The following is a 12,661-nucleotide window of genomic DNA, read 5'->3' on the forward strand; positions in this document are numbered from 1 at the left end:
GGGAGGTAGTGCACGATGTGTCCGGGTAATACGGTAACGGGTTGCAGGGGAGGTAGTGTGCGATGTGTCCGGATAATACGGTAACGTGTTGCAGGGGACGTGGTGCGCGATGTATCCGGATAATACGGTAACGTGTTGCAGGGGACGTGGTGCGCGATGTATCTGGATAATACGGTAACGTGTTGCAGGGGACGTGGTGCGCGATGTATCCGGATAATACGGTAACGTGTTGCAGGGGACGTGGTGCGCGATGTATCTGGATAATACGGTAACGTGTTGCAGGGGACGTTGTGCGCGTTGTGCCGGAGGAATACGGTACCGGGAAGGGAAGCCGGAAGTGCTGCGGCGTGGGGCCCCTGGGACTGAGCCCCTTCCCACCATGTCTGCCAGGAATCCGGGCACGGGTCTCGGTAAGGCATCGCTGGGCCGGCGGCGCTGGCCTGGATGTAGTGAGGGTCCTGTGTAGTCCGGTCATAGCGGGTTAGCAATTCTCGTAAGAAAGCAAAGCTGGTCTGGCGCTGGCTGCAGAGTGTAAGGGCCGTGCCCCCTCCCCTCCGGCCAGGATGGGTTTGATTTTTCATGGGAGGCTGCTGGACTTTGCCTGATTGGGGAGGGCTGAAGGCGGTTAGGACACTTGTGGCTTCCTCACCATCGTTTTTTGTATTCACTCAGTGCGTTTCGCTCAGGCGAGTTACACTCAGGTACCTTGGGAATTTGTTTCTTCCCCGTGCACACGTCCAAGGCAATTTACAGCAAATCGGTAATTCTACATAATAAGCATCACAATAAGGTAACATAGAAAACAGATACCATTAACCGAGAAAAAACCTGGCTTCTCCATCTTATCCCAAACACTAACCCTTTAAAAGGGTCACCTCTTTTCCAAAACATGCATATGTGTTTCTATGAATTAGTGTAGGATATACTTGTCTGTGCTGTGCATGTAGACACGTGTGGACATGTGATGATGTATATAGGCACGTGTGTACATATGAGGGTCTTTGTAGGCAGGTGTATGTAAGGGAATGTGTAGCCACGTGTTTGGACATGTAATGTATGTATGCATGTGTGTGAGGGTGTATGTAGTCCTGCTTGTGGACATGTGATTTAATTAACCCTCATGTATGTATGTATGTATGTGTGCAGATGTGAGGGTGTATGTAGGCACTTTGTGTATGAGGGTATACGTAGGCACGTGTATGGAGACACTAGTGTGGACATATGAGGGTGTACGTAGTCACACATGTGGACAAGTGAGGGTGTATGTAGTCATGTGAGTTAGTGTTTATTTAGAGACAGACGTGAGGGAGAATTTAGACATGTGGACATGACAGCATGTAGACACAGTTTCTCTGTGTACATAGTAATGCTTATGGTTATGTAAGAATGTATGTAGGCATGTGTGCGTGTATGTGGTTGTATGTAGTCAAGTGGATGTGAGAGAGTAGGCGTGTGTGTAGATGAGTATGTAGGCACGTGTGTTTATCGGTATATGTAGACGTGTGAACGTGTATTTAAGCATGTATGTGGACATGTGAGGATGTATGTAGGCATGAGGTTGTGAGGTGTATCTAGGCACATGTTTGTATATGATGGTGTATTCACATGTTTGTAAGGATGTATGTAGGCATGTTTGTGGATATTGAGGGTGGGTGTAGGAATGTCTGGGTGTATGTAGGCATGTATAGACGTGGTGGTGTAGGGTACATGTGTGGATGTGAGATTAGGTGTGTGAGTGTATGAAGGTACATGTGTGTAAGAGTGTAAGTAGAAATGTGTGTAGGCGTATGTATGGATACCTGAGGGTGTATAGGTTATGTAGGCACGTAAGTGTGTGTGTATAAGTACATGGGTGGTAGTGTGGGTGTATGTAGGCACGTGTGGACATGTGTATGAAAACAAGTATGTGTGTGTGAGGATGTATGTAGGCATGTGTATGTGTGTCAGGGTGTATGTAGGCACGTGCGGGTGTATGACTAGGTACTTGTCTCTATTAGTATGGAAGGGTTCAGAAAGATTTTTCATCTTGGCAGTTTTCCCATTTTCCTTATTTTACCTTCAGCTGTTTGATGCCAGGCAGGTATTTAGCCCTCTTTTGAGTTTGCCAGCAAGTGCCTCAGCTGGCACTGGCGAGTCAAACTCTGGCAGGTCAGGGTATGCTGGTTTGCAATGACTTGGGGTGCATCATGCAGCCACATCCCCTGCTCTCACATTACCGTATTACCCTTCCATATCACGCAGCCTCATCCCCTGCTCTCACATTACCGTATTACCTTTCCATATCATGCAGCCACATCCCCTGCTCTCACATTACTGTATTACCCTTCCATATCACGCAGCCACAAGCCCTGCTCTCACATTACTGTATTACCCTTTCATATCACGCAGCCACAAGCCCTGCTCTCACATTACCGTATTACCCTTCCATATCATGCAGCCACATCCCCTGCTCTCACATTACCTTATTACCCTTCCATATCACGCACCCACATCCCCATCTCTCACATTACCGTATTACCCTTCCATATCACGCAGCCACATCCCCTGCTCTCACATTACTGTATTACCCTTCCATATCACGCAGCCACATCCCCTGCTCACATTACCGTATTACCCTTCCATATCATGCAGCCACATGCCCTGCTCTCACATTACCGTATTACCCTTCCATATCACGCAGCCACAGCCCCTGCTCTCACATTACTGTATTACCCTTCCATATCATGCAGCCATATCCCCTGCTCTCACATTACTGTATTACCCTTCCATTATCATGCAGCCACATGCCCTGCTCTCACATTACCATATTACCCTTCCATATCATGCAGCCTCATCCCCTGCACTCACATTACTGTATTACCCTTCCATATCATGCAGCCACATCCCCTGCTCTCACATTACTGTATTACCCCCATATCATGCAGCCACATCCCCTGCTCTCACATTACTGTATTACCCTTCCATATCACGCAGCCACATTCCTGCTCTCACATTACTGTATTACCCTTCCATATCATGCAGCCACATCCCCTGCTCTCACATAACCGTATTACCCTTCCACGGCACGCAGCCACATCCCCTGCTCTCACATTACTGTATTACCCTTCCATATCATGCAGCCACATCCCCTGCTCTCACATTACTGTATTACCCTTCCATATCATGCAGCCACATCCCCTGCTCTCACATTACTGTATTACCCTTCCATATCATGCACCCACATCCCCTGTGCTCACATTACCCTATTACCCTTCCATATCACGCAGCCACATCCCCTGCTCTCACATTACTGTATTACCCTTCCATATCATGCAGCCACATCCCCTGCTCTCACATTACTGTATTACCCTTCCATATCATGCAGCCACATCCCCTGCTCTCACATTACCGTATTACCCTTCCATATCATGCACCCACATCCCCTGTGCTCACATTACCCTATTACCCTTCCATATCACGCAGCCACAACCCCTGCTCTCACATTACTGTTTTACCCTTCCATATCATGCAGTCACATCCCCTGCTCTCACATAACCGTATTACCCTTCCACGGCACGCAGCCACATCCCCTGCTCTCACATTACTGTATTACCCCCATATCATGCAGCCACATCCCCTGCTCTCACATTACTGTATTACCCTTCCATATCATGCAGCCACATCCCCTGCTCTCACATTACTGTATTACCCCCATATCATGCAGCCACATCCCCTGCTCTCACATTACCGTATTACCCTTCCATATCACGCAGCCACATCCCCTGCTCTCACATTACTGTGTTACCCTTCCATATCACGCAGCCACATCCCCTGCTCTCACATTACTGTGTTACCCTTCCATATCACGCAGCCACATCCCCTGCTCTCACATTACTGTGTTACCCTTCCATATCACGCAGCCACATTTCACGCTCTCTCATTACTGTATTACCCCCATATCACGCAGCCACAACCCCTGCTCTCATATTGCCTTATTATTTAGCTCTTGTCTGCCTCCTGGGAGCCAGAGCTCAGCTGCATCGGTGAGTCGGATTCTGGCAGGTCGGGATGTGCTGGTTTGCAGAGAATTGAGGTGTATCAGGAAAGGCAGTGAAAGATCATGGAAACGCCCCCAATACTTCCCTCTGCGTCCTGTCTCACTTACATCTGGATTAATTCTGACCTGGCTGACCCCCTTTCCTGCTGTTAGAGCGGTGCCTGGCTATATCTCCTTTTGTGATAATTACCCGCTGAGGCAGTTTTGTGACTGGCACGTGCAGTCTGAAGCTGAGAGAAACACCTGATGCATATGGTGGAAGGGCTCCTCTGACTGTGACTGAACGCCAGCAGAAGGTGTTGTGGGAGGGCAGATAACCTGGACTCCTCCCTGGAGCTTTCTCTCCTCTGCACTGGGAACTTGAAGCACTTCCTTTGATTTCTGTTTCATCTTTGTTAAGAATCTCCTCTGATGATGGTGCCAGTGTTAGAAGCCAGTCCAAGGCTGGGAGGTTGAGCAGCTGGTGCCAGATGAGAAAATCTGTTTAGTGGCAGCAGATTAGCAATATGATATGAATTTTGGAAGTCTCGGCTGTGTGTGTAGTGAGGTAGGACGTCCCGGCCGGAGTAGCAGTGAAACCGCAGGAGGGAAGCACCGGGTAATGCCACCCAGTAAAACCAGCGATTCATCATTAACCTGGCAGGGGCAAAGCTGCAGCTCCATCCTCCTCCCTACAAGTGAGGAACACGGAGACGTCAGACAAGGTACCTGCCACAAATATTAGTGACGGGAAAGCCACAGATCCAACTGGGGGTGCAAGGCACTGTAACCGAATGGGCCTTCTGCTCCTCACCACTGCCGGATTCTCTCCTATAAAGTCCCAAATTGAGGACCCCGGTGGGCTGATTTTGGCCTGCTGGAAGCTGAGCTGTTGCTCTCTGGACCCCCGAATCGCAGCTGGATTTAGCTGCAATGCAAATTGATGAGGTGAAATCATTTCCCGTAGGCTGCAAGCTCTAAAATAGGGAGTTTTACAAAGTGACTCAGTCTAGCAGATTCCGCCTTTTTTCCTAGCTCTGTGGTAATTCTCTCTGTGCGGTGGTCCTGAGGAAGCTTAGCAGTCCTGCCAGGGATGCACGAAAACTGCAACTTCCTTTCTGGCCCCAAAGAGCCACCTGCATTAAGCTGGAATCACCTCTAATAATTACAATTGTTATCTATTTGAATAACTAGCACTAACATCCTTGATGTTCCTTCCTCCAAAAACAAAAAAGCGTGCGTTTTTTTCAGCTTCTCTGGAGTACCGAGACCCTCCAGGAAAGAAACTTCTTTTTAAAAGAAACCCCCTAAAAACGTCTCTGTTCACTGGCCTCTTTCACCCTGAACGTCATCCAGTGTCCAAAACTCTTTCTCAGCAAACAGTGCTGATTTGTATTGTATTTTCTAACAAATTGCAAATTTTATTGTAATGTTGATTTTTTAATTGTTACCTATTATGTATGTTTTTTGTACCCTGCCCTGAATGTAGGAAGGGCGAGTAACAAATGTTTTAAAATAAATAAATTGTGATAAGTTTGAAGACCTTGCTGCAGTTACACGATGTTAGGTTCCATATTATGAGCTACCACCCAGGAAAAAGATCTAGGCATCATAGTGGATAATACTTTAAAATCATCTGCTCAGTGTGCTGCAGCAGTCAAAAAAGCAAACAGAATGTTAAGAATTATTAGGAAGGGAATGGTTAATAGAACGGAAAATGTCATAATGCCTCTGTATCGCTCCATGGTGAGACCGCACCTTGAATACTGTGTACAAATCTGGTCACCGCATCTCAAAAAAGATATAATTGCGATGGAGAAGGAACAGAGAAGGGCAACCAAAATGATAAAGGGGATGGAACAGCTCCCCTATGAGGAAAGGCTGAAGAGGTTAAGTCTCTAGCTTGGAGAAGATAAGATACATGTCTATAAATTCATGAGGAAAGCCACTGCTAATCCCTGGGATACACAGCATAGGATCTATCTAATATTGGGGATCCTGCCAGGTACTTCTGATCTGGATTGGCCACTGCTGGAAACAGGATACTGAGCTTGACGGACCCTTGGTCTGACCCAGTACAGCAGTTTTTATCAGTTGCATCTTCTGTATTGCTGCAAATCCTGTGGGTACTCGTGCGTATTGTAGCAGATCCCTCTCTTTGGAAAATATAGTTTTCCTTTTCCTCCTGCCAGACCAGTCCTTACATTCGGGATTTCCCTGCTCCTCGGCTGCCAGAGACCTCATCGTTGGCTATAAAGGGGGACTGGCCCTAGACCCTTGCCAGTAGCCTTCTGCCAAATAATGGTCAGGACAAGAATCGGATCGGAGCTTACCTATGAAATCCCAAGAGGAAGGGCACTGCTTGTCCGAAGAAGATGAGCCTACAGTCGTGAGAGTGTTTTGCAGGGAGGCGCTCTCAGCCCTCATTACCGAGGGTCTGCCCTAACGATAGCGGGCACCGTCAGAGGAGACCCTATCCTGCAAGCACCGTCTCTCATTTTCAGTTTAAACCGAATTTCACCCATAACGTTCCAGGTTTTTCAATGGTGACATTTTGGTTTAAACTGATATTCACCCTAATTTTAGGCTGATTAAAAAGCTGCTCCAGAGCTGCAGATGCGGCATTTCAAGGCCTCCAGTCACTGCTGGAAGGCAGCTGGGCCTGTGGTTTCAAATCCACTCCGCCTCCCCCCAACACTGAAAACGCTCGCCCTCCCGTGCTGCCCAACCAGCCAAAGTGCCTGCTGTCTGGTGTTGCAAATGCATTTAAACAGGCCCTGTCCCACCAGAAGCCTTTCCCAGCCTTCTCCCTGGTCCTGCAGAAAGGCAGGAACCTCAGTAAGCTGCTGCCGAAGGAAAGAGGAGAAGGCTGGAGCCGCCACTGGTGAGGATGAATGCTCTCGCAATGCAGGGGCAGGGAGAGAGGGAGATGCTAGGCAGGCGATAAGATTACTGCTATGTGGATGGGTGGGTGAATATGCTTAATATGGTCTTATTGTCCTGGCTTCTGTCCACCAAAATAAACTCCAATATTTACTTGGAAAAATAAGTCATTTCTTTCAATTGATTTTCTTGTCATCATAAACTCTGATAAATTTCCAGGAAAAATAAAGAATAAAAACCGAAAATGAAGGTTCCTATCTGCAGGGCATAAGGAGTCCTCCAAGGGCCTTCCCTTACATGAAGCCCTGAAACGAATGGGGCTGACAGAATGGGCACAGAGTTATGGGGAAACTGGGAATGGATGCGCTGGTATCATCCATAACTCATAAGTCCACTCTCCCAGTAAAGGAAGGCATGGCCTTAAAGGATCCACAGGATAAAAAGATTGAGTCCATCCTAAAACAGCCTTCTCAACCAGTGCCATGGCAATTCATGCCTCTGTGTGAGGAGACTATTATAGCCCGAGCCATTTTACACTGGATCCAGCTGTTACCTGAGTGTCGACACAGCGGGCTTAGTGGAGCGTTGTGTTTTAGCTCGTACAATCTACTCAGAATGTCCTCCTGGGCAGCGGCCTCAGAACTGGGTAGCAGACTTGGCATCCAAGAAATGCCTTTGCAAGCTTCCCTTTTTTGGGGGTTGCTGTATGGAGAAGACCTGGAGAAACTAGGAGAAACCAAACTCCAGAGGTTCCCAGAGGATACAGTCCACTCGGCGTTGCAGAGTCTTAGGCGCCAGCATTTTTGGGATCAGCAGAGGGTAGGTCTACCAGATGATCCCTGCCACATATCGCTCAAAGTAATGTCCATTCCTTTCAAGGGGCCATAAAGTCCAAGGTGACTTCCCAGCGGCAACAAGAGGTAGTCACCATCATCCGTGATGGTCAGTGGGCCCCGCCGATGGTGGTACTAGTGGGCGGGTGCCTCTTGTTGTGTTAGAGTGAATCAAGATTACTATGGACCATAGGGTCCTGGCTATAATACAAATAGGGTAGGCCCCAGAATGCTTAATGCCAGTCCCAAGTGCCTTTATGTTCTCCCCCTGCACCTCTCAAGGCAAGAGAGAAGTGGTAAGGACTATCCTGCGAGAGTTACAAGACTTGCATGCCATGATTTACATTCCACCCTAGAAACAGGGACAAGGGACATATTCTCTGTATTTGACTACGGAAATATTTTTTCCTGCTTTTTCTGTTTTATGTAAACCGGTATGATTTGCATTTTAATGTAAGAATGTCGGTATATAAAAATTATAAATAAATAAATATTCAATTAATTTTGTTCCAAAGAGGGACAGCATCTTTCGTCCCGTCCTAGATCTTACAGGAGTCAAGTGTTTGCAAGTACCTGCCTTCACAATGGAGACTCTTTACTCCATCATGGCGGCAGTAAGAAAAGGAATGCTTCTTTCTTCACTGGACTCGGCAGAAGCCTTTCTCCATATCGGAGCTCCCACCAAAATCTCCTACGTTTCTGTGTTCTAGGTGAACGCGTCAGTTCCAGGCGCTACCCTTCAGGCCTGTGACTGCCCCAAGGACCTTTACCAAGGCCATAGTGCTCACAGCAGCAGCTTAGTGCAAACAGGGGATAAAGGTCCACCCCTGTTTAGACAATTGGCTCATCAGGGCCAAATCTGCCCAGGAGATCCAGAGGGCATCAGCCACAGTGGTTCATTTTCTAGCTAGGCTGGGTGGTAAATTATGCAAAGAGCAACCCAGTGCCATCTTAGGCCTTGGAGTTCTTGGATATTCACATCGATACAGTGGAAGGGCAGGTGGTCCTGCCCCCAAGAGGTCAGCCAAGCTGATAGACCAAGTGCAAGTCTTCTACCTCCCAAAGGGCACCCAAGATTTGGTCCTACTTTCAGCTGTTATGTCTATTGGAAGGCAATCTAGACTTATGGGCCAGAGTGCATATGTACCTATTACAGCAGTGTCCCTCCTCTTACATTCCCAGAACTATGATCTCCACCTCCGAATGATGAAAAAGAGTTTGGGATGGTGAATGAACCCCTCTGACCTGCTGAAGGGGGTAGATTTAGAGCCTCCTGATTGGATCATTTTAACCATGGATGCCAGCATCCTCAGATGGGGAGCAGATTGTCAGGGCCAGCTGATGCAGGGGCGCTAGACATCATGGTCAAAGAACAGATTAAAGACAAGGGCCATCGGGCTAGCACTGCAGCACTTCCTCCCGGTAATAAAAAGGAAGGTGGTCAGGGTCCTCTTGGTCAATACCTTGGTGGAGGCATACATGAACAAACAAGAGGCACTCGCAGCCCCAGACCTGCAGAGGAAACAAGCATACTGTTCAGATCCATGGAGAGAAAGCTGCTCCTCTTATTAGCATCTTGTACTGCAGGAAAAGAAAATATCCAAGCGGACTTTCTCAGCAGAAACAGACTCGATCCAGGAGAGGGGGAGATCTGCCAGGAAGCCTTCCAGTGGGGTCTTCTGCTCACAGCCTGATGGCACCCTAAATGAATTCCAAAGCTGATGTGTTCTTTAGCTGCCGGCCCGAAGTAGGGTCCAGTTGAATAGATGGCCTGACCAGGTCTTGGCCTAGCGGCAGACTTCTGTATATCAATCCACCCTGGCCCCTTGTAGGCAAGTAATAAAAAGGATAAAGGATCACTCCCGGTGATGATCTTGATAGCCCTGGCTTGGCCAAAAAGGCCGTGGTATGCAGATCTAATAAGACTCCTGGCGGGAGTATGGACTGTTGTGGCAGGACCCAATACCAATGGAAGACCCATCTCCATTTTGTCTTATGTCTTGGCCCTTAAAAGGGCATGCCTGAGAGTGAGCCCCCCCCCCCCCCCCCCGGAGTAACAAACATGCCAACGGCATGTAAAAGCTTGACGTTAGCCTATAGTCAAATGTGGTGCCTGTCTGGAGCAGAACATTTCCTCTTGGAAATTGGATATTTCATGAATTTTAGACGTTTTGCAGAAGGGCCTAGACAAGGGCTTGGCCTTCAATTCTCTGAAGGTACAGATTGTATCCCTATCCTGCTGTACGAGCCTCAGATGTACTCAAGTGGCCGCACACCCGGATAGACTGCACTTTTTAAAGGGGGTGAAGCGTATAAGGTCCCCTTTTGGACCTGTTGACACTCAGTGGGACCTCAACCTGGTCGTCAAGGCCCTAGTCCAAACTCCTTTTGAAACAGTAAAACAGGCATCCCTTAAAGACTTTTCATTAAAGACCACCTTCCTGGTGACTATTTGATCCACTAGGTGCATTTTGGAACTACAGACTCTCTCATGTAGAGACCCCTACTAGTGTTTTCTCCACACGTAGTCATCTTCCAACCGGTACTGTCATTCCTGCCCAAGGTTATATCTCCCACTTAACCTAGGTGGTATCTCTTCCAGGTTTTACAGAAAATGAATATTGGGATAAGGAAGAAATGCTGCATCTTCTGGGTGACCAACCCTCTTCAGAAAGACAGATAGATTGTTTGTGCTCTTCGGGAGTCCTCAGAAGGGAAAAAGGAGCCTCCAAGGTTGCACTAGCTAGATGGATTTAAGAAGCAATCTTGTCAATCTATTTACTCAATGATAGGCAAGCTCCAGTGGCACTCTGCGCACATTTCACAAGGGAGCAAGCATCATCTTGGGCAGAAGTATCTTCAGTCTCCCCAGACAAAATCTATAAGGCTGCCACTTGGTTGTCCCTGTATTCCTTCTCTAAATTTTACAGACTGGACATGCAAGCTAAGGCAGATGTTGCCTTTGGTGCATGAGTCCTTAGGTCAGCCCTGTCTTCCTCCCACCCTGGCCTAGCCGCAGCTTTGGTAACTCCCGAGTGTAAGGACTGGTCTAGCCAGGAGGAAAAAGAAGGTGAAATTTGATCTTACCTGATAATTTCCTTTCCTTGAGTCCTGCTAGACCAGTGCAGTGCCCAAACAGTTATCACAGACGTCGTTAATCCAGACTTTCTCTCCTTTTTTCAATCCCTCCCCCCTGGGGGAGAGGGGGTGGCTATCATCAAAGGATCAAGATACAAGTTAATTCTGGTGGGAGTGTACGGGTCTTTGTGTCCTAGGTTAGAACTTTATTTATTTATTTTATTTATTTATTTAACATCTCTTTTATACCGATATCCGTTTGCACATCGCATCGGTTCACAATAAACAAAAACTTTTGGGCGGTGCCCTTACATGTAACAGAAAACTTTGTCCGGTTGCTTTGGCAGAAGGCTACTGGACCCCTCCTTTATAGCCAGTAATGAGGTCTCCAGTAGCTAAGGAGCCGAGAATTCCCGAGTATAAGGGCTGGTCTAGTAGGACTGAAGGAAAGGAAATTATCAAGTCAGATCAAATTGCACTTTTCTTCTTCTGTTAAGCCTCCAAAAAAATGCTTCTTAAAAAAATAAATCTTGTGTTACTCTATCATAGACAGAGAATAGTTAAATTAAACATTCAGGCTGAGAAAGAAAGGTTGCTAAGAAAACTATGTTTATGATTTTTAAAGGCTGGGTTGCTGTGGGACTGGATATATTTCATACTAATTAATATATAGTAAATTTAATCTTTTTGATTGCTACTTATTGCTGTTGTATTTTGTATGTGCTTTATTGAATTTATGTATTGTATTGAAAATTGTTTGGATGCTACTGAATTGAACGGCTTTTGATTAGCCTGCAGAATGGCAAATAATGTTTTCATTATTAACATAATAGGGTAGAAATCAAATATGTAGATAGTTCATCTGGGTAGCACTGATTACAGTGACTGAACCAAGGGTTTTCCGTTCAGAAAAGAGACTGCCATGGCTGTGACCTTACAGAACTTCCAAAGAATCTCAAGATGTGATTTCAGTGTTAGTCGATAGGTCCTGCAGGGACTTGACTTGTTTGGAAAGGATTTTTTCCGTTAATGCATGGTGGGGTGAGGAAGGTGGAAACAGTCCGCTGTGGGGGTCCCTTGTGGATTTGGCTGCTTTTGCTTGCTAAAGGTGTGAGGATTGTTTTCCGTAGACCTTGGATGGATCTCAAGAGTGCACGTGAATCAGCCAGCGGTTCTCCGGCGTGCAGAGCAGATTCAGACGAGAAGAACAGTAAAGAAGGACTGGCAGGTAACTGTTCTCTTACTCTGGGGGAGCAGAGGGCCCTCTATTTAATCAGGACTCCTGTTAATGTCACTTTACAGGTGGTTTTCCGACAAAAAATGTAGTAAAAGCCATTGACTTCCATAATTTTCCCTTTATGTTTTGATAATTGGTCTATTTCTTTGGTTCCCAAAACATGAGAATATTTCCAATATTAGAAAAATGGAGTTTCCCTGTACGTACCAGGATCAGTCCAGACTGCTGGGTTAGGCCTCCCCTCCAGCAGATGGAGTCAGAGAAAAGCTGAAAAGCACCCCCTAGATATACCGGAGTGCCGCCTGCGATCCTTCAGTATCTTCTCTGACTCCAGCAGATTGAGAGGCATAACCTGCGGTCCTGATCCTTTCAAAAAATTCTAAATTGGGTGTACTGGATCGGGTATACCTTTGACTAGATCAATTTAGTCCATTTGTCAGGTAGTAAAAAAAAAAAGCAGGATCTTTGATTTTTTTTTAATGTTTTACGCGCCTTACCAGGGGGTTGGTTAAAGGCAGGCTTGGCAGGGCAGAGCCAATGTAGAGTGGGTGGCTCACCAGAACGATGGCTACTGCCCGGAGACAATACCCTTATTAAATAAACATACAGATGCTT

At 46.9% G+C, this 12,661-nt stretch overlaps 1 protein-coding gene across 2 annotated transcripts in view; it reads left to right on the forward strand.

Moving 5' to 3' along the window:
* The first annotated feature begins 263 nt into the window (after positions 1–263).
* Positions 264–12,661, forward strand: part of LOC115082181 (deoxyribose-phosphate aldolase-like) — a 47,302-nt gene continuing 34,904 nt past the window's right edge. For both annotated transcript variants that reach the window (XM_029586435.1, XM_029586436.1), the window contains exons 1-2: positions 264–410; positions 11,940–12,037. In XM_029586435.1, coding sequence (XP_029442295.1) covers positions 380–410; positions 11,940–12,037 — 129 coding nt within the window. In that variant the 5' untranslated portion in view covers positions 264–379. The remainder of the gene's footprint in view (positions 411–11,939; positions 12,038–12,661) is intronic.

Source organism: Rhinatrema bivittatum, unplaced genomic scaffold (genome assembly GCF_901001135.1).
Source record: "Rhinatrema bivittatum unplaced genomic scaffold, aRhiBiv1.1, whole genome shotgun sequence".
NCBI classification, from domain to species: domain Eukaryota; kingdom Metazoa; phylum Chordata; class Amphibia; order Gymnophiona; family Rhinatrematidae; genus Rhinatrema; species Rhinatrema bivittatum.